Source organism: Mirounga leonina, unplaced genomic scaffold (genome assembly GCF_011800145.1).
Source record: "Mirounga leonina isolate KUSES-001 unplaced genomic scaffold, KU_Mleo_1.0 Mir_200, whole genome shotgun sequence".
Taxonomy (NCBI): Eukaryota; Metazoa; Chordata; class Mammalia; order Carnivora; family Phocidae; genus Mirounga; species Mirounga leonina.
The window spans coordinates 25,456,652-25,478,530 of NW_023270503.1; the positions used below are offsets into that span (position 1 = coordinate 25,456,652).

Sequence of the window (21,879 nt, forward strand, 5' to 3'; positions counted from 1 at the left end):
CTAATTGAGGGATACTTGACACAATAACTGGCTTTGTAATCTCCCAAATTGTCAAGATCATGAAAGACTGAGGAACTAAGAAATTGTTCCAGACTGAAGGAGAGTGAAGAGACTTGACAACTAAATACAATGAGTGATTCTGAGCTGACTCCTCCTGCAGTAAATAACACTGTAGAAACAACTGGAGAAATATGAATGGGGTCTGCGGATTAAATGGTAGTAATGTATCAGTGTTTATTTGCTGATTTGGATGTTGTTTTACATTACGTAGGCGAAGTACACTTTAGTACATTAAAGTTTTCAAGGGTGATAGGGCATCATGTCAGCAACTTAGTCTCAAATTTCTGAAAAAATAGTTTTTGTACTGTATTACAACTTTTCTGTAAGTTTGATAGTGTTTTAAAAAAGTTAAAAAAAAAAAAACCAAATGTGAAACTTTTAACTGCACACTAAAGGGATTCTTAACAGGAAAAAAAAGAAAGAAAACTAGCTCAAAGGTTTCACATAAACAACCTTCATGTGAAAATATCTTTTAGTTACTACAGAGCAAGATGGCTTTTGATTTGGTGACCTAAAGGAAAAAAGGTCCCAGCCCCCTGAACCTTTTAAATTCTCTGATAATGACATTTAAATAGCTCTCAATATTTTTTCAAGCAGCCTTTGTGTGCTGTAAATAACACCAGAAACAACTTAGTACAGTTTCTAAGAGAAAAAGGAGATTCTGACTACCTTAGTATTCAGAACTTACAGGAGACATTAAAACCATCTATAATCAGGCTATATGGATGTTCTCCTTAGGTATTAAAAAAATATTTAATAAAACACAAGGACAAAAGAGATTGAAGTACATTTTTTCCACCTCAACTTAAAGGTCCTCATAAAAACATAAAACTTGGTAGTGGATAGTGAAGGAATTTCCAACTGAAGACGAGAAACCTGTTAAATATTTCTAAGTACATGAGGCACCTGGGTGGCTCAGTTGGTTAAGCAACTGCCTTCGGCTCAGGTCATGATCCTGGAGTTCCAGGATCGAGTCCCGCATCGGGCTCCCTGCTCAGCAGGGAATCTGCTTCTGCCTCTCACCCTCTCTCCTCTCATGTTCTCTCCCTCATTCTCTCTCTCTCAGATAAATAAATAAAATCTTTAAAAAAAAAAATTTCTAAGTACAGCAAAAACTTTTCAGTTTTTAATGGATCATTTTGTAATTTCTTTAACTTCAGTCAAAAAAAACCCTCAGAAATGTTCCATTTGATGGGGTCTACTGGGTCTTTTTAATATGTTGGCCATCAACATAGCTTAAAATATTTTCCAAAAGAATGTTCTAAAAAGTTAAGAATGAAGGGTCCCTATATTGCTTTTGGAATAAATACAGTTTCCTGTACTGATGTTTACACATAACTGGTGCTAATGATGGAAGAATTCCAAAGTGGATTAATTTTAAGTATAAATCTCCTCTATTTTCTACATCTCTTCTGTTACTTGAATAGGTAAATCATACTCTCGCCTCAAGATCTTTGCATTTACCTTTCCTTTTGACCAGAATGCTCTTTCCCCAGATCACCATGGGGCCCTACTTCCTCTCTTCATTCAGGTGTGTGCTCAAAAGTCACCTTACCAAACAAGCTTTACCTAACTACTCTATATAAAACATCATCCTCTATTGGGGCGGGGGGAGGGGCAGGTGAAACAGGTGATGGGGATTAAAGAGTACTCTTATCATGATGAGCAATGAGTAATGTATAGAATTATTGAATCACTATATTGTACACCTGAAACTAATATAACACTGTTAACTCTAGGGGAATTAAAATTAAAAACTTAACAAAAAATTTAAAAAATTAAATGTCATCCTCCATTGTCATGTTCTTTTCTCTTACCCTCCTGTATTTGTCTTCATAAAATCTCTTCATTGTCACTACTTGGCATATATACACATATATTTGGGAGGGGAAGGGCAGAAGGAGAGGGAGAGAGAGAATCCCAAGCAGGCTCCATGCCCAGCACAGAGACCAAGGTGGGGCTCAATCTCACAACCCTGAGAAAATTACCTGAGCTGAAACCAGGAGTTGGACACTTAACTGACTGAGCCACCCAGGCACCCCTTGTCCGTATTTTTTATTGCTATTTTCCGGTATCTTCAGGTCCCAAAATAGTGCTTACTCACGATGGACACTCAATAAATATTTATTGAATGATCACATGAATTTTTATATCTCTATCATCGATCCTTATGGACACTCTAGATTAAGGTTCTGCAAACTACAACTTACCACCTGTTTCTGTATGGCATGTGCAATAAGAATGGATTTTTATGTTTTTTCCTCCTCTCCCTCTGCTGGTTTTTACATTTTTAAATGGATAAAAAAAATTAGAATACTGTTTCGTGCCACTTGAAAATTATGAAATTCAAATTTCAGTGTACAAAAATATAGTTTTGTTGGAACAGAGCCAAACTGCTTCATTTATGTGCTGTCTATAGCTGCTTCTGTACTCGAATGGCAGAGTCAAACAGTTTTGTCAGAGACTATATGACTCAAAAAGCCTAAAACAGTCACTATCTGGTCCTTTACAGAAGCCCTACTCTAGATCTCTTATTAACACTAATACTATATTGTCCAATACAGTAGCCACCCAGCCACGTGTGGTGATTTAACTTTAAATGTAAATTAATTAAAATAAAAAATTTAGTTTCTCAGTCACACCTGCCACATTTCAAGTACTTAACAGAACATGTGGCTACTGGTTACTATATTGGACAGCACAGATAAGAACGTTTCGATCATCACAGAAAGTTCTACTAAATGGCACTGCTCTAGATTTTAGAATATCCTGCTATTGCTTGGGATACCACTGCAAAGCTATTTCTTTAAAACAAACATTAAAACTCTGGATCAGGAAAAAAGTAAATCAAACCACATATAAAAATTAAATATCAAGCAAAATTTAAAGATACTATACCAGGAAAAAACTATGACCATCTTCTACCAATATTTCCAAAATTCCTGTAATTGGAATTTCAGGAAAAAGTTGTGGTTTCCAGTAATGCAGTAATCAAAGATATAAAGCACTGAGACAGCACCTTTCATACTGTTTGAAACATTAATGTGACTTTTTGGAGGGTAAAAACAAAACAAAACAAAAGCAAAGCACCACCTGATGCCAAGCCCCCAGATACAGTATTTTAAAAAATATACTTATATATATGTGTACAAATATATACTTAGCATCATATTACCATTAGGATTTTTTGCTATCATTAAATAAAACTATTTTTCTTATCTCATTTAAAAACCAAAATTATAATCTTTTTTTTGTTAATTTTTTTAATTCTTATGTTAATCCCCATACATTACATCATTAGTTCCAGATGAAGTGTTCCATGATTCATTGTTTGTGCATAACACCCAGTGCTCCATGCAGAACGTGCCCTCCTCAATACCCACCACCAGGCCAACCCATCCTCCCACCCCCCTCCCCTCTAGAACCCTCAGTTTGTTTTTCAGAGTCCATTGTCTCTCATGGTTCTTCTCCCCCTCCGATTTCCCCTGCTTCATTCTTCCCCTCCCGCTACCTTCTTCTTCTTTTTTTTTTCTTAACATATATTGCATTATCCAAAATTATAATCTAGCAGAAAACCCTAGCAAACACTCTTTTCCTATCATTTGCCCTCTTGCCCTTCCCACAACTAAATAACTAATCTCCTGATATGTTTTAATTAAATTATGTGTTTTCCACTGACATCTTATGTCTTAAATAACAAATCTTATAAAAGGTATAATTATTCTATTACTGAGATAGCTGACAAATGTATTGGACTGGAAAAATTAAAGGTTATTTCTTCTGTAGCTTTTCAAGGACTCTAGAATTTCAAAGCTTTATTAGCAATTCCAAATTGTTTTCTACCAGTATTGAAAACAAGCCTTCATCGTAGGTTTATTGAGAGATGACAATTTCAAATTTATTTTTATTCCTTCAGATTCTCTTTTCATTGACAAAGATGCCTTTTAAAACAATTTCACTCATTAGAATTTTTTGTTAAGATACCGAGATTATTCTCAGAGATTTCAGCATTTTATACACTGCTAAATGAAAGGGGGTAGATTACAAATAAAATTTAAACTTGGAAATGGCAGCAGTCTGGTTAATTGAGAATTCATCAAAGTTCGCGGGTGAAGGTTTTACCCTTAGCTCTAATATAAATTATCTATGAACAAAACCAAATATTTACATTAGCAACAAAATTTATAATCCTATTTTTAACTCAAATGGTTGTAAACTTGCCTTTATTTTAATACTATAGTATCATTATCATTCAATTAAGAATACCAGCTAATAAAATTCTGTTCTTAGTTTCAGAAATGAGGTTTCTTTTCACTTGTCTGTTTTCCCGGTAGAAAGTGTAGGTGCTAAAGAAGAGCCAAATGTTAAACCTTAGAAAAAATCCTGTGCTGAGTTTGCTAGCTGCCAACAACACTGGTGCCTGACAGCTGCCAGAAAGCTGTCTCTCAGTGTTGACACTCCTTTTTATCTTCGTAACGGTAAATTGACTCCCCTATCCCCATGCCTCTTTTTTAAAAAATATTTTCTCTTATATAAAATGTTCACTTTTACTTTCTTACTAAAACCTCTGGAAATGGAGTCACTGACTACAAAAATGTGTTCATTTGCAACAATAAGTCAGTACTGTAAATGTGGCAACGCAACAGGGGTATGAGATACTATTTCTGAAAGGTCTTTCACCAGTTCTCTTAATAGTACCACTTAAAATCATTCCTGGAATCTTACCACCACAAGAATAATATAATGTATGGTATAATAGTATAACGTATAATGAAAAATGACCTCTATAACCAATGAAATGAGAATATCAGAATTGGACTGGCTATCTTACCTCCTCGCCCTGAATTTCCTCCAATATCCCCCTATTTGGGTTGCACAGCCTCTGCTTAGACACTTCCAGTAATACAGAATGTTATTCCTTTTCGTTTCAGAAAAACTCTAATGGTTAAAAAAGTTCCTCCTTAAATATAGCTGAACTCAAATTTCCTGAAATGTCCATTTCAGGTCCTAGTTTAGCTCTCTGGAAACATACAGGATAAGTTATCATTCAGATGCTACCACTCAGTCCATAATAATGGCGTGAGAGCTTTTTTATGAACTTGGTTTTGTTTGCTTGTGGCTCTCCAAAAATGTGACATCAAGCACTTAGTCCAGTACTGCAAATGAGATTTCATATTATCTCATAGTATTTCTGCAAGATAAACAGGTGCAGGGGCATTTATTATTCTCCCGATTATACACACAAAATTCAAGACACAAAGAAAGACAAAAAATACAAAGTCACATAATTGTCTAAAGGTACAATGTCAGAGTCACATTAAGAAGAGAAGCAGGATTCATGTCTTGAATTGCACCTTTGTTTCAAAGAATTTAAACAATGTTTTAAAGTTGCTCTCCTATATAGATTATAAATTTTAGAAGTAGGTCAGTTATTTCAAACCCTTCAGTTGACTATGACTGAGGAGAAAGGAAGATATGACATGAGAGTAATTCCTCTAACCATGAAATACTTCCTTCCTTTCTACCTTGGGCTAAAGTAAAAGTCAAGAAATAGCAAGATTACTTCTTTAGGGACACCAGATCAAATAGAGCCCACATCACCATTCCAGTCTTTCCTACCTTATTCTTTTTAAATAAAATACCCTATTTTCCCCTAGATTAAATGTCTAATGAGGAAATTATAGATTGTTGGGCACAGGTCTAAAATAACAAATGCAACATCTAGTGTTATTTTCTTTGAAAGGTCAATTACTCTAAAATTGTAGAAAAATAAATACATTTTTATTTTACCATGGATATCACATGCCACCAAACAAGCATGTAGAGAGAAAAGGAAGAATGGGCATTTCATGTCATTGCTACTTAAAAAAAATGTGCTAAAATGATTGAATCCAACATATTTCAAGTAAGACTTTCATTTTATAACTGCAAAATATCTAGTTTCTGTTATAAAATAACTGGGGTCAAAAACAATCATTATTTTGAAGTGGGTAATAAACCTAAATGTGAAAGTTAAAACAATCAAATTTCTAGAGGAGAATATTTTTATAGTCTTCAAGTAGGCAAAGATTTCTTAAACAGGGCATAAGAGGCACTCAATTCCAAAAGAAAAAAAATTTGATATATTTGTCTTAATTACAGTTAAGAATTCTACTTGTCAAATAGATTAAGAAAACAAGCAAGTTACAGACTGGGAGAAAAAAATTGCACTACACATCTGACAAAGTACATGCTTTTAAAATATTTTTTAAATGTCTGCAAAATCAGTAAGAAAAACTACAAACAACCCAACTTAAAAAAATGTACAGAAGACTCACAGAACTTCAGGAAAGAGGATAAATCCAAATGGCCAATAAACCAATGAAAAGGTGTTCAAAATCATTATTCATTAGGAAAATGCAAATCCAAACCACAATGAAATACCACTACACACCCACGAGAATGGCTAAAATTAAAAAGATTGACTGACAGTAACAAGTGTTGGCAAGGTGTGGAACAACTGGAACTCTCCAATATTGCTAGCAGGATGGTAAACTGGTCCAACCACTTTGGAAACTATCTGGCAGTATGTATCAAAGCTAAATATACACCTAACCTATGGCCCAGAAATGCTAGCCCTAGATCTATATCCAAGAGAAATGAATGTATATGTCCATCAAAAGACATGCATATAATGGGGCACCTGGGTAGCTCAGTCATTAAGCATCTGTCTTCAGCTCAGGTCCCCCGATGTGGGACTCGATCCCAGAATCCCCAGATCATGACCTGAGCCGAAGGCAGATGCTTAACGACTGAGCCACCCAGGCACACTTTTTTTTTTTTTTTTTAAATAAACTAAGGCTACAGATAGTTTAAGTGTCATTCGTCTTTGGAAAACAAAACAAATGAAATCTCTTGATCCACATTTCTCTCCAGCAACAACCCCACTTATTTCTCTTCTTTCCTAGCTAAACTTTTGGGGAAAATGGTCTGTATCCACATTTTTACTTCCTCTATTCCCACCCCTCCTTTAATCACTTTAATTTGGTATCCATCCCCACCACTCCACAGAAACCACTTTTGTTAAGGTCACTAGTAAGTTTTATGTTGCTAAAACCAACTTGCAATTTTTTCCCTCACTTCACTTGATTTTTCAGCAACATTCAACATAGCTGACCACCTACTCCTTCATGAAACACTCCCTTCTCTTGAATTCCATTATACCACACTCCGCTGGTTTTCCTCCTATCTTGCTGGCTGCTCTTTCTCTTTTGCTGGCTCTTCCTTCTCCACCTGACGCACATAAATTAGATGTTTCTCAGGACTCAATCCTGAGCCCCCTTCTTACGATACATTCTCTCTTTAGCTGATCCCATCCATTCTCATGGCATTAAATATCAACTATGTGCTGAAGATGACCAAATTTCTATCTCTAACCAAACCCCGTATTTAAGAGGAGAGGTTCACCAACCATGTCCCTGACCATTAATCTCCATATTAGCACTCTTTTTATTTCCTTCATAACACTTATATAATTTTAATTATTTCATTTGTTACTTATTTATTGTCTTTCTTATCCAACTATAAATTCAATGGCAGCAAAAGCATTGCCTATCTTGTTTGCCATTGTATTGCCAATATTTTGCATACATAATAGGCATTCAATAATATTTTTTATATGAATAATGAATGAAGAGTTCTGATTTTTGGATTAGGTTGTGTTATAAATGTATTACAAAACAAGTCAAAAATGAATGTTATAAAACTTTTTGTTATTCAACTATCTTTTAAAATCAGCATTTAAATAAAAATCATATTCTAAACACATATATAAAGATGATCCACCACTACTAATCCAACGTGTGCTATGAGACTGATGATAAGCTGCATTGATACTTTTCAAACTGTGGGCAATGCTTATAAGACTTTAATGTACACAAGAATTCCCTAGGAACCTTGTTAAAATGCAGATTCTAATTCAGCACGTCTGGCCTAAAATTCTGCATTTGTAACAATTGCTAGATGTTGCTCATGCTGCTGGTCCACAGACTATATTTAAATTAGCAAGGGTCTAAAGGATCCTTGTAAATGATTTATGAACTAAAATAAAAATTTGCTGGACCTCAACTTTGTGTCTAGTACTATGCAAGGTGATTTTCATACATACTATCTTATTTAGGCTGTGGCTATTCTCTTGCAGTATAGTAAACTCAGAGCAGTCTTCAACCTTACCAAGGCCAAGTGTCCCCCTTTTATTTTTTATTTTATTTTATTTTTTGCACCTCATGGTTATATTTATTCACACCACAAAGGAAACAACACATCTGCAAGTGTACAGCGATATTCCATGTTCCCATCTAACAGAGCTTCTGAGACTTACAGCTAGAATGATATGCCATCTGATGTGTATTCCAAGTAAAGCTGGTTAACGATGACCATGAGCATGTGCAAGACTTGAAGCTTTTAAAGCTTTACTTCTTTTATCAGCACTCCTGATCTTATAAATGATGAAGCCCATCAAGCCCATTCCTACCCAAATCCCCTGGTAAACTTAGGTATAGTAGGGTTTCATGGGGACCCCAACATTTTTAACAAGGCTTTGAAGCATCTCAGCACAGGACCCCCAGCTCAAGCCACCCTGACCCACACAGCCAATGATCTGGAAAGAAGTGCCCCTTTTTAAAAAAATATTTTATAATACCTCTTTTATTATCATGAATTAAATATAACCTACCCATACATGTAAGATTTTTTCTTTTTTTAAAGATTTATTTATTTATTTGCGGGGGGAGAAAGCATGAGTGGGAGGGGCAGAGGGAGAAGGAGAGAGAATCCCAAGCAGATTCTGCCCTGAGTGCAAATCCCACGAGGGGCTTGATTCCTGGATCCTGAGATGATGACCTGAGCTGAAGCCAAGAGTCGGAGGCTCATCCGACTGTGTCACCTAGGCACCCCTGTAAGCTTTTAATAAAGCCACAACTGTCATACAAAGGTGAAAAATGATAATAAAATAATCTGTATTTCAATAGGTAAGTATACCAGCACAATTATTTTAGAAAACATAATAAGGTAGTCAGACATATTTGTAGAATCACCATGAATGCAAGACCTAAAAATACAGAAGGATACAGGTTGAATCAATAATGGCAAAAGAGACTTGGCTCTGAACATAACAAAGAATCATCTTCTCTTCACTTATATAGTAATTGCATTCTTAGACAATTTAGACTGTATTGAAACCATGCAAAAATACTTAATATTTTTCCATAAAATGAAGTTAGGTTCTGGCAGTCATTAGATATAAAATGTTACTGAGTGTCAGAAAAAGGGAAAAACTCCAACCTGGAATGAAGGATGGCTTCCTAAAAGGGATGGCATTTGCGACAGAACATAATGAATGAATAAGGATTTCAATGGGATTGTGGTGCTATTAACAGTGTTGGGAAGTCAGCAGAAGTTGGTTTGAGTTGGAGAGGAGTTCATTTTTGGACTTGTTGGGTTTGAACAGCATTAGAAAAATAGGGAGTTAGGAGAAGTAATGCATGTTCAGGGAACACTAAGCAGTCCAGAATAACATTAATGGCCAGAGGACACCACTGGCAAGGTATATTGAAGCTACATTGTGGATTTTCTTAAATGCCCTACTAAGAAACTCTTTTTTTTTTTTTAAGATTTAAAAAAAAATTTATTTATTTGACAGAGAGACACAGCGAGAGAGGGAACACAAGCAGGGGGAGTGGGAGAGGGAGAAGCAGTCCTCCCACTGAGCAGGGAGCCCGACGCGGGGCTCGATCCCAGGACCCTGAGATCATTACCTGAGCTGAAGGCAGATGCTTAATGACTGAGCCACCCAGGCGCCCCCTACTAAGAAACTTTTAAAATGGTTTTTCAGTAGGGGAGTAACTTGATATTTTAGGAAGATCATTCTGGCAGCAATCCTCAAAATGGATTGAAGGAGGTAAGTCTAGATACAGGGTTACCAGTAGAAAAAAAACATGTAACAGTCTGAATCCATAGTTTTGAAAATGTGTTCTATGGAACTCCAGAGTTCCAGAGGGCTGCCATAGGTACCACTCTGTGTCAGGAGAAGGAAAGGGCCAACAGCTAGGTAAGCCTAGCAGTAGTCTGTTGCTCTCACCCTCCTCTCAACTGGAACATCACACTTGCATCTGTCCCACATAAGATTTTTTTATAAAAAGGTATTCTGTTGATAAAAACAAATTTTTGTCTTTTTTTGTGTATCTCATCCAAATTCTTGTTGAATTGTGAGGCAGACCATGGAATACCTCAAGGAGTCATCATATAATATCAGTGTCACTAGCCACAAGATCTATAAGCATTACATTAATTCTTACTATCAACTTTTAAAATCCTTATTTGTCCCATTATACAGAGTATGTCTCCATCCCTAAGTTAGGTTACCTGTAAAAATTCCCTAGGTTTGCTTAGGTTTGGGACAAATAGGGCCATATTAGGTCATCGATGTTTGCAATGGAAAACTGTGGAGTCCTCTGAGAAACTCCAGATTTCTTTAAGATGTGCACGGATGCTATTGGCTAGGCTAACATAGAAGCTATATACTTGTGTACTCTGGTTTCTCAGTCCTTACTAATTCAAATTTGAGGCAGGACTTCTATATACATTATCTTATTTAAATCTTTACAAAAGCCATTACATTTACAAATTTCCATGTATTCTTGTATTCCTTCAGGCCACTCAGAGTCAAAACAGCAGGTTACAGTCGTAAATGCCAATGACCTATCTTATACTGCAGTATTGTTTACCAAACAAGCTCATAATCTTATTTCTAGAATGCATGAAAAATGTTAAAATGGTGACTCATCCTAATTCTTTTATCCATTAATTCTGGGGGATTTTGTTTTTATGGTGGCAAGCAGAAGTCTGTTAGTCAGGATGGTCCATAAAGTCTTTTGTCCGACTGAAATGATTCTCAAACCAAGAGAGGTAGGGTATCAGTGGCTTACACCAGTTATAAATAATCTCTCTCACTTGAATCCACTGGCACACAACTGCTTTAGACAACTATTTCTTGTAGGGCCAGCTATTTCTCAAGGTTTGAATGGTACAGCATAACAACGGGCCAGCTATTTCTCAAGGTTTGAATGGTACAGCATAACATCTATGATACCAAAATAAAGTTAGGAAGCTTAGTCTTAGCAAAGGAAGTTGTAGAGCCAAAGGGACAGGGGTTTAATTTCTAACAGTCATAATTCCTACAGAACTTGCTGAGTCTTAAACAGTGGCATCCAGAGACTACTGAGTTAAAAAGCGTCTGTTTCTATCCCAGTAGTTTTTAAACTTTTTTTTGAAGAGGCACTTCATTTTTCAAATGAAATCTTACATAGATTACCACACATAAAACAGATAAAGAGGTATCTCAGTAGTATACAATATAGTAAGTTCCAATATATAATAATTACTGAAAGGTCAAACAATGAGAACAATAAAGCTGTTTTAATAAACAAAAACTAAAAATCTATAGATATAGATAAACTTGCAGCTTTTTATCAGCTTCAAATAAATACATTATTTGTGTTTTGTCAATATGAAAAGAAACGAAGATGCATATATATAAAAACTGTTACCACTTGCAAGTGTTTCACCTTATTATTTCAGAATAGTTTTTAAATTATTCCCTGAAATTTGAAAGATGGTAAGTAATCTTTGTTTCAAAGTTGAATCACTAAAAATATCTAACAAATCTTTACATTCTTTAATTCTGAACATAAAAATCAGCAAGAAGTAACCCAACCTTACAATAAGTATTTTAAAAATTTATAGTATATAAGGGTGCCTGGGTGGCTCAGTCGTTAAGCGTCTGCCTTGGGCTCAGGTCATGATCCCAGGGTCCTGGGATCGAGCCCCACATCGGGCTCCCTGCTTGGCGGGAGGCTTGCTTCCCCCTCTCCCACTCCCCCTGCTTGTGTTCCCTCTCTCACTGTGTCTCTGTCAAATAAATAAATAAAATCTTAAAAAAAATTTATAATATATAATCATGATGTACCATGCTCATATTCTTATTATTGAGCAGTTAGTTACTACACTGTGGTAAAAGAATGTTCCAAACACGTTAGCCTGAGCCTTTATGGGCACTTAGTTAAATAGAGGGAATAGGAGAGTTAATGATGTTCTTACTTAAATAATTTTACATGAGCAATTATGCACAGGAAAAAAAAATACGAGTGCAGAACCACAATCTTCCTCGTCACATTTACAAAATGTTAATATTTCAAAGAATTTCAAAGAGTTGGTAAAAAAAAAGTTTTATTTTGAGGTCAGAGTATAAATTTATAAAATGATAATCTTCAATGCATTAAAATTTGGTAAATGATATTCATGAAAGTCAAATGAAATTTAAATCAAGTTAGCCTCTGATGCACATCTGTGGTACTGTCTACATCGTATGCAAGCATAAAATCAACTATTAATGAGTATTAGTGAGTGATTTCCTAATTACAGAGATGAAGGCAGATGATAGCAAAAATGATTAATTGTTAAATATAAAAATTAGTAACTTTCAGTTTTCAGACCGGAGCTATTATGTATCAACTATGATGTAACTCCATATCTATAAAGTATTTATAGGTTTGTGAGCATGATATTTTTTTCATATCCACAGACTCTATATGACTATTATTATAGGAAACTATTCTGATGTGCCAAATATTCTGATAAGTTAATAGTCTTTCAAATAGATACCACTTTGCAAGTGAACTGATGGTGCTGTGATAGAGAACTCAAATTAAGTGAAATATGTTGTCAACTTTAAGAATCAAAACATTTGTTATAAAGAAATGGTTTATTGTGGAAGTGCAGTGCTTCGCTGAAATAAAGAACGTAGCAAAAAATTTTAAACAAATCCAAACGTTAGAAGGCACTATATTACTTTGCCCAGAGCAGAGCCAATATTGGATTAGAAAAATATGGTAGTATTCATATTGCTGGATTTAGCAAACATTCCAAACTCTTCTACCAAACCTTTACTAACACCTTTGACAAATTAGCCAGCAAAATTAACTAGTTTCAATGTCACTATTTTCCTGACTCTCTTTACCCTAAAAGCTGAACAAATAATCAAATGACCAAACACACAGGCAACTCATTCATTAATTAATTCAATTAATATGACTGTAGCCGTACTATGTGCTGAGGAATGGGCTGATGATAAAAAGATGCCTACACTTTGGGACCTGACAGTCTAGAAGGAGCTACACGTATATTAACAACCAAAATAAGCAATAAATCTAGTTAAGTAATCTTTAGATAATGAAGAGTTACAAGTAGAAAATACAGCTTTATATTGTTTCATCAGTGATGCTATTGAAATATTTTCAGTTTCTTTTATTTTAAAAAAGTTTCCTGTATAAACCTACAAATAATTTGATGTGCCAAAAATTTCAGCTCTAAGAACATACATTAACAAATACAATTTGTGATATGTTGCCAATTCTATTGATATAAAAAGTTAGGAGGTAAACTGATTTTGAATTTTTGACAGTGAGTAAAGAGTATTGTTCCATAAATAGATTTTATTCTGTTTCATATCCATTATTAAACACCTACTTTTTTTTTACCTCTCCTAAGTGGAACTATAATACGGTATCAACTTCATTTTATTTTGATTTACTCTACACCACTTTGGACCTTAAGAACTTTAGTTTTGGATGCAGAAAGCAGATTTCAATTAATGCTGAAAAATAATCTCATTCAAAATCATGGGATTAAAGTATTTTGATAATTATATAGTAATAATAACTAATAATTATACATAGATCATATAAAAATAATCTACATATAATATAAATATAATTATTGTTTCATTATTTCATCTTTTTTTTAGTGATTCAAAAGACCTTAGAGTCATCCTTATGGTTTTTAAAAAGTTGTATTTTTAAAAGGCTAGATAACAGAGTGATCTCTATGTCCTTGTGATGTTTAGGATCTCTTTTCAAAATAATAAATGAATCCTTAGCACAAAAAGTCATTTACTGAGCACCTACTACAGGCAGGTTTCTGTATTAATCTCTCAGCTCTTCTCATACATAGTCTAGAACTACAGCTTGAGTCAGGAGCCAATTAACACTGGATGTCTGATAAAAGATCTATGAATAATCTTTTAGTCCTAAATAAGTGAATATATACAGTTAATATACTGACAAGTTTACAATAATGTATTATAAAAGTATCACTGGAAAGTTGTATGCTAATTTTATGGTATCATCTACTACTGATTGAGAAAGCAAATTTCTGCTCATATTTGATCCATATTTAATGGACTAATATGTGATCCTGAAATCTACCAATATAAAGTTAATAGATAAGATTTGACTTTAGGGATAGTTTAGCCAAAAATACCCAGTAACATTTTTGTTTTCTTGGCTTTCTTTTTCTGTTATACTGTTTAATTAAGTACTTTTAAAATTTTCTGAGTCCTATCAAAGAATTGCTAGCACCAATCTCCTACTCATGAAAATTAAATAAAAAGTCATAATAAACATAACAAAAATCGCTTTTCAGCACTATTTTTTTAAAAAGATTTTATTTATTTATTTGTCAGAGAGAGAGAGAGAGCACAAGCAGGGGGAGCAGCAGAAGCAGAGGGAGAAGCAGACTCTCTGCTGAGCAAGGAGCCCAATGCAGGACTCGATCCCAGGACTCCAGGATCACGACCCGAGCCAAAGGCAGATGCCCAACTGACTGAGCCACCCAGGCATCCCTTCAGCATTATTTTCTTAATTGAAGGCAACAAACTCTGAAGGTCTTTTATGAACCAAGAACTATTCCTGGTACTGAGCACACAAAAATAAGACATATTCTCTGCCCTCTAGAAGCTTAAAGACCAGTGCGGGGAATAAATATTTAAATCAATAAATAATTTCAATACAATTGGCAGAAGTATGCACAGAAAGGAAAGTCACTTAGCTTAGGTGGAGGAAGGTGAGGGACCAGTAGGGTGACCACCAGAAGGCATCAGAGAAGGTCATCAAAAGGAGGGCATCTGCAGAGCCTTCAGGGTGATGATGCCTGAGCAGATTCTTGAAGGATAAGTAGGCATAACCAAGTAAAGAATGGGCTGAAGACTTCAGTGAAGATGTGGAAGTGTGAAATCCCGTATTGGATCATAGGAAGCACAAACAGGAATTTTCTAAAATTATGTTCTATCAAGATCCTGTGGCCTTTCTGTAGCTTTTGTTCCTTTGAACTTTACCATTTCATCCTTCATATGCTCATTATGGAGGGCTAGTAAACTCCACCATTTGGAGACTATATCTCTGTAAAACTCAACCATCCAGAGCATAGAAAGGGACTTAGAAATGAAAAATGGCTTCCACAAAAGCCATGTGGTAAGAAGCAGAAGCTGACATCAAGAAGGAGACAAATAACCCTGGAATATCTAGTGTGGAGGCATTCAACTCTGCACAGTTCAAAACCCCTATGAGAATATATTATAGAATAATAATACATCACCTGATGGTTAGAATAGTAACCCAGGGTCACAAGATAAAATGATCTCTTGTGTACCTTGCTTATAAGACAGGGGGTTGTGTAATAAATACACTTAGGAAGATCTCTATCCAATATTGTTTAAATAGAAAGGTTTTATATTAAATAAGAGAAACATGTCAATACCTATGGAATTCGTATTTGTGAACCACCTCATTTCTTAACCGTAACAGATAGAAGAACTACTGTTATTACAACACAAATAAAATTTAGCAACATCAAGAGTCTCTGGATAGAAAATATTTAGGATTACAGATTGTGAGAAAAGAAAAAAGTTATAGCTCCTGATTTATATGTATTAACTTTTCATTTTTACATGACAAAATTTCAATTTCAAAAGCTTATTTCATCTTACATCTTCACACATAGAATGTCTCAATAAACGTTTGTTGAAGAATGAATTTTAAAAAGATTTTATATGCTGAAGGAATGACTAAACAAGCTCACATTTCACAATAAACTGTAGCATGTTCATTTGACCACAATTGGCAGAAAATAAAGGTATTCCATAAAGTATTCTGCTTTCTCATACTGCCAAGAAATGAGAGGTATACACAGTAGTTCAAATCTCTGTATATTAAGGCCAAAATGTCAAGATAATTTAAAAAATATTTTAAATATCAAACACATGGGCCAGTTAGTCAATCTCAGGTGGCTATAATGAACTAGATATTTTACTACATCAACTACTCCGTCCTCAAGGACCTGATGTTAGAATAGCCAAATTCACATCATTAATTTTTTTTAAATTGTATTTTTTAATTTAAGTGTTGAAGTTTTTACATTAAGCATACTATATACCATCCATCTCTATAGACCTATGAATTTAATCTAGACATCTAAACTCACAACTGATCACTGCCTATATTCTATATTCCATCTCTTTCCATTTATAGTTTGTACGTTCTAACTCAAATTCTATACAAGTTTTCATTCCTTTCTTATTTAGACAGTTTTTATTCAGGCTTATCTAAAAGTCCTTGTTAGGGGCATTACTATCCCAAATTATGCTATTTAGCTAATAATTTCTTTATTTCACATCAAATGAATTCAGGAGTATTAACATTTACAGAGAAACACTCTAGTTTCCAAGGATTTACACTATTCTGTATGTTAGTCTGGAGAACTGAAATGACTGAGAAAAAATAGTGTTGGATATTGATTTAAACTTCACAAAAATAAATTCAGCAACTCATCTGTAATAATTAAAGCATGAGAATTTTTAAAATTATTTTTTCATAATGTACAGTGACCTAATTTTTTTCCTGTTCTTGGCCAACCAGACCTTTACATGTTAACAATTACACTTCATAAACCATTTTTAAATATTCACAATGTCAATTTTTAGAGCTAGTTTTAAAACCCCAATAATTTAAAATTTAACAGCATAGTTTTTCATAAGAGAAAACACCTGAAGCATTATTCATAATGGCCATTTAAGTTTCCATATCCATACTAAACACATACTGTTCATTGACTTGTTTGGCATTCTACGAGAAAAAAAAATTTCTATGGGCCACGGCAGTTAGAAAAATTGTAGGCATAGCCATGTACAAACTGAGGATTCAGGACCACAATATTGCATTCAATTAGATTGTGGGGGGGGGGAGCTCTACCACCTGTATCTTCTGTCCCAAAGTATTTAATCAAATTTAAATAAATTCATATACTCTAGACTTAGAGTTGCCAAAGATCAAGGTTCACTGGCAACAGAAGATCCTTCGATTATTATGAAAAAATCCATGCTATTCATAACATTTATCAAATTAACATTTTTATTAGGTGTCAGTATCTCATTTATTAAGAGAAAGAATGTTTCTCACAAATTCTGATCTTCGAAATATCACCACCTTCCCCAACTTGAAAAACATCTGCCATTTTCAAGGTTTTACAAACACTTGTTGAAAAGACCACTGATAAGTTTACAATAGTAGTGTGAAATTTTAGTTATCCCAAGTAAGTATATACTGGAAATTTTTTGAGAAGCGAGGAGTTTCACGACTTTCAAAATTAATTCAAATGAAATTTTTTAATTGAGCCTGATTTTTGCTTTGGGTAAAGAAGGATCATTAGAAGATAGAGTTCCAAGGGAACCACCAGTGCCAACCACTTAAAAATTTACCTCTCCCATATGATAGCATTTACTCTTATAAGGAAAAAAAAAAAAACTGTCACGTTTCATTCTAAAGAAGTCACTCAGATTAGCAGAATTCCAATGGACACTGAGGCCATGGACGAAAAAAGCATCCAAAAGGCTCAGTGATTCCAAAACCCAGGTTTGCTGCCATTTCAGGGACGCCCCATAAGTACTCTTCCTCTGCAGACTTAGAGTTGACCCCTCATGTCTGACAACCCCTAAGACATAAAATTGAGAAGAAGTTATCACTTTCCAAAGTTAGGTGGGGGCTGGGGGGGGGGGAAGCAGTATGAGAGATGTTTGAGAACCGACACGCTTTGCCTTCTGAAATGCCTCATATTTACTTTTGACAAAAGAAATCAATAGAAGCAAAACCGAGATTCAGAAGGAACTCTCTCTGCTGCGTGCACCGGTCGAGCTTTTCAAGGACCCCTTAGAAAAGAAGCGGGCTGGAGGCTCACCTTCCATCTCGCCGCCGGGCTGGGCTGGAGTTGCGCTCTGGCTACCCGGCCGCTCCACGTGCTCCTGCCGTCGCCGGGACGCAGTGCGCAGCTGGCGGGAGATTCCCGGCGCGGGGAGTCCCCGGGATCCGGCCGCCGCGTCGGCGCAGACTGAAAGGGGCAGGAGCCGGCGACCCGCCGGTGCGCGGGGTTACAGCGGCGCTGGCTGGCGGCGGCTTTAAAGCACGCTCGCCGCGGAGCTCCCGAGGTTCCGCACCTCCAGCCCCCTTTTGAATATCAAACCCGAGAACCAGATAGGATGGAAATGGCGCATCAGTAAATTGTCCCAAAGTGTCCATTCGGAGAAGGATAATGGATGGGAGAGTAATATATGGGGGGGAGGGACGATCTGGATTGTTTTCTTAGAAGTTTAAGTTCAAAGAGGTTTGTCTTAAATTGAAAAGATCTGGAACTTTTGGTCTAGACTCGGGGATGATAGCCATGAATACCGTCAAAGAGAACGCACTCCATTCGAAGTATTATGTTTTTCTTCTCTGTTTTTCTTTTCACATGATAATTCTTGGTCCAAGTTTTCAGAAAATTCTAAGACAGTTCAAAAGGATTTGGGCACTTTTATCAACTCAACTTTTTCATTTCGGAGAGCAAAAATTCTCTCACTTTTGTTTTCCCTTCTGGGAACTGCTTGCCACCACTCACAAAATACTGTGCACTTTATTTATGTGTTTATTTTCTACTACTCTGCCTTCTTCCAAGTAGGATCTGAGACAGCTTACAAAAATACATATACATACATATATCAGAAAAGTAAGTAAAGAAAATAGAGCTAAGGGGAGGGTGTGATAAGATAGTAAAATTAATTCAAAGATATTACTGCACAGAAACATACCAGCCAACATCTTTCCTTAACATCTTCCTGCTTTATAGAGGTAAAGCACAAATTTGACTATAGGAAAAGGAAAGGGGAAGTGCCCATATAACAAGTTTTCAAAAGCAGAATTTTTCTTTACATTGAGGTCTAAGGGACATTGTTCTGGTGAATCCTTATAAAGATATCCATTGTGTTGAATTGGACAACATGTGAATGATGCTCAAAAAGGTCACTTCCACCCTTGTTAGAAAATTGTATTGTTACTGTATAAAAATATAATTCAGACTTAAGTTTGGGGGGTTGTGCTTCAGCAGACCATATCAGAAGAAACCCACACTTACAAGTTAAAGTGTCCATGTTGTAATTTATGAATTTTAGTTTATTTTAAATATGCCTTGGTATAGAAGGCCAACATATGTGTGTGTATCTATATACATACACATTTATGTGTGGTGGGTGATATTTTTTAATGAGTAAATAACTTGCATTGGCTTTGTTTTAAGATCATGACACCATGGTAGTATCTCTGTAGATTGTATGGGTTGGAGTTCTACAGGATAGTATCAATTTTGGAGAAATACTCTAAACACCAGGTCTAATTATAGTATTGAAAGGGGAAATTTGTTGTTTGTTAGTTTCTAAAAGCAAAAATAGCACATCAAAAGTAGCAGAAGAGGAACTGTAAAATTTCACAGGGATGGTTTAAGGATGAATAGTTATTTGGTTGTTAAAAGGATGTAAACACTGTTATTATACTTAGCAGTGGAACATGTTACTACTCTGTAAATAATTAGTTCAAAATGGAGTATTTCAAACTCCAGAGAATGGTACGTAGGAGAACAGATAAAAAGTAGGTGGATGAAATAAATTATGTAGCTACTCCACCCTCAAGGAGGTGGAGCATAATCCCCACTCCTTAGTGTGGGCTTCACATAGTGACTTCCTTCCAAAGAGTACAGTATGTAAGGGAGGGAAAAGAGTAATTTTCAAGTAGAGAAATCTGACAAACACTACCTTAGCCAGGTGATCAAGGTGACATCAACAGTGATAAAACGTGTTGATAGTATGTACCCTTAATATGATGTTATGGGAATGGCACTTTATCTCTATAGTCTTCTACCCAAAAATCTATAACCTTAGTAGAATAATGAGAAAACATCAGACAAATTCCAATAGAGAGGCATTCTGCAAAGTACCTAACCAGTTAAGGTCAGGTAATGTAATCAAAATTGTCATTAACTGTGAAGATAATCAAAACAAGAAATGTCTGAGAAAGTCACAGCCAAGAAGAACCTAAGGAGACATGATGACTTAATGTAGTGTGGGAGTCTGGATGGGATTCTGGAGCAGAAAAAGGACATTAAGTAAAAACTAAGAAATCTAAATAAAGTATATGCCTTATTTAATAGTAATGTATCAACACGGGTTCATTGTGAGAAATGTACTATACTAATGTAAGACGTCATTAGTGGGAAAAACTAGGTGGGAGTACACAAGAACTCTGTACTATACTCACAAATTTTCTGTAGATCTAAAGCTGTTCTAAAATTAAAAGTTTATTTTAAAAGAATGGAGGGTTACTTTCAACAAACTACTACTCATTTGGTTAAGTCTCTTCTCACAGTATTCAAAGTTTATCACACAGGATTTATAAGGATCGATTACTTCTAATAACTGGGAAACTAATAAAACACTGTGCGTTTATAATGTACTTTGACTAAAACTGGAATATCAAACCGCTAGGGAATTAAAGATAATGCCTAAATTTGTCTTCATTATCACCACCTCAAGAAGGAAGGGAACAGTTGAGACTAAGCCATGAATCTAGACACAGTAACTGACATGGGTGGATCTGACTCACCGAATCACATCTTATGGCTTAAGCTATGTAGGTATAATTAACAGTGACTAAAAATGAAATCACTGACAAAGGTTGCTCCTGGACCATCTGAGATAGTCCTAGTACTGACTTGGCTCAAAGGAAATAAAACTGAAAACTCTTGATCTCACCTAAAATAATCATTCTGCACCCTGTCTGAACCTTGGTCTCTTTACCCACCAGCCTACTCAAAACCAACCCCGAGGATGTCCCGCTGCTAAGAAATAGACAACAAACAGGCCACCAAGCTGGTCGCCAAGAAGGAACCATGAAAGACGCGGGCATGTTCTCTTTCTGAGCTCTGTGATCTTTACTCATCTGTCATCCGTCCCCACAGGAAAAGCAGACTTGGGGGATCTTGCCTTTCTATTGGGCCCATTTTCAAAAGCAAGGTTACTTCGGGACCCTAGATAAATTTGAATGGGGGCCTCCCAACGCCGCCGTCTGATACTTGATGTGGAAATTAAAGGTTAAATGTTCCTCTAGCGTGGGAAGGGCTGGAGACGCCTTGTTGGCACACGAGGGGTTGATCTTCAGGTTCTTCGTTTGGGGGGTATAAAATGCAGTTAGGTAAAAATTGGGTGGACGAGTTTGGAAAGGATCCCGCACACAACTTCAGGCAGAATTCATGAGAAGCAAGGCACCGATATTCCCACAGGCTCTTTGCTTCCTGTAAGGAGGAAATTCTCACACGCGGCTCCCTCCCTCCGGTCCTAATGTAATTGCATCCTTAGTCGCCTTACCCCATCGTCCTATTTGGGATCCACAGTATTCCTCTCGTGAATCTCTTCAGCCTCCAGAAAAGGAAAAAACCGAAACGCGAAGGCTTGGCTTCTTTAACATTACTCTCTCCTTCTCCCGGGGGTAGCGAGGCGGGTCTCCTCAGAGAACTAAGTCACAGAGAGGGCGGGAAAATGGCGCCAGGCGCGAGGCCCTCGCACGAGGGCGGGCGCGTGCGCGCGAGGGGGCG

General features: G+C 36.0%; 1 protein-coding gene across 1 annotated transcript in view; it reads right to left on the reverse strand.

The window, feature by feature from the left end:
- The window catches only part of IKZF3 (IKAROS family zinc finger 3), an 86,814-nt gene extending 68,623 nt beyond the window's left edge, over positions 1-18,191 (reverse strand). Inside the window, exon 1 of the mRNA XM_035027030.1 lies at positions 18,163-18,191. Within this exon, the coding sequence (XP_034882921.1) occupies positions 18,163-18,169 (7 nt within the window). The 5' untranslated portion in view covers positions 18,170-18,191. The remainder of the gene's footprint in view (positions 1-18,162) is intronic.
- Between the last annotated feature and the right edge of the window lie 3,688 nt (positions 18,192-21,879).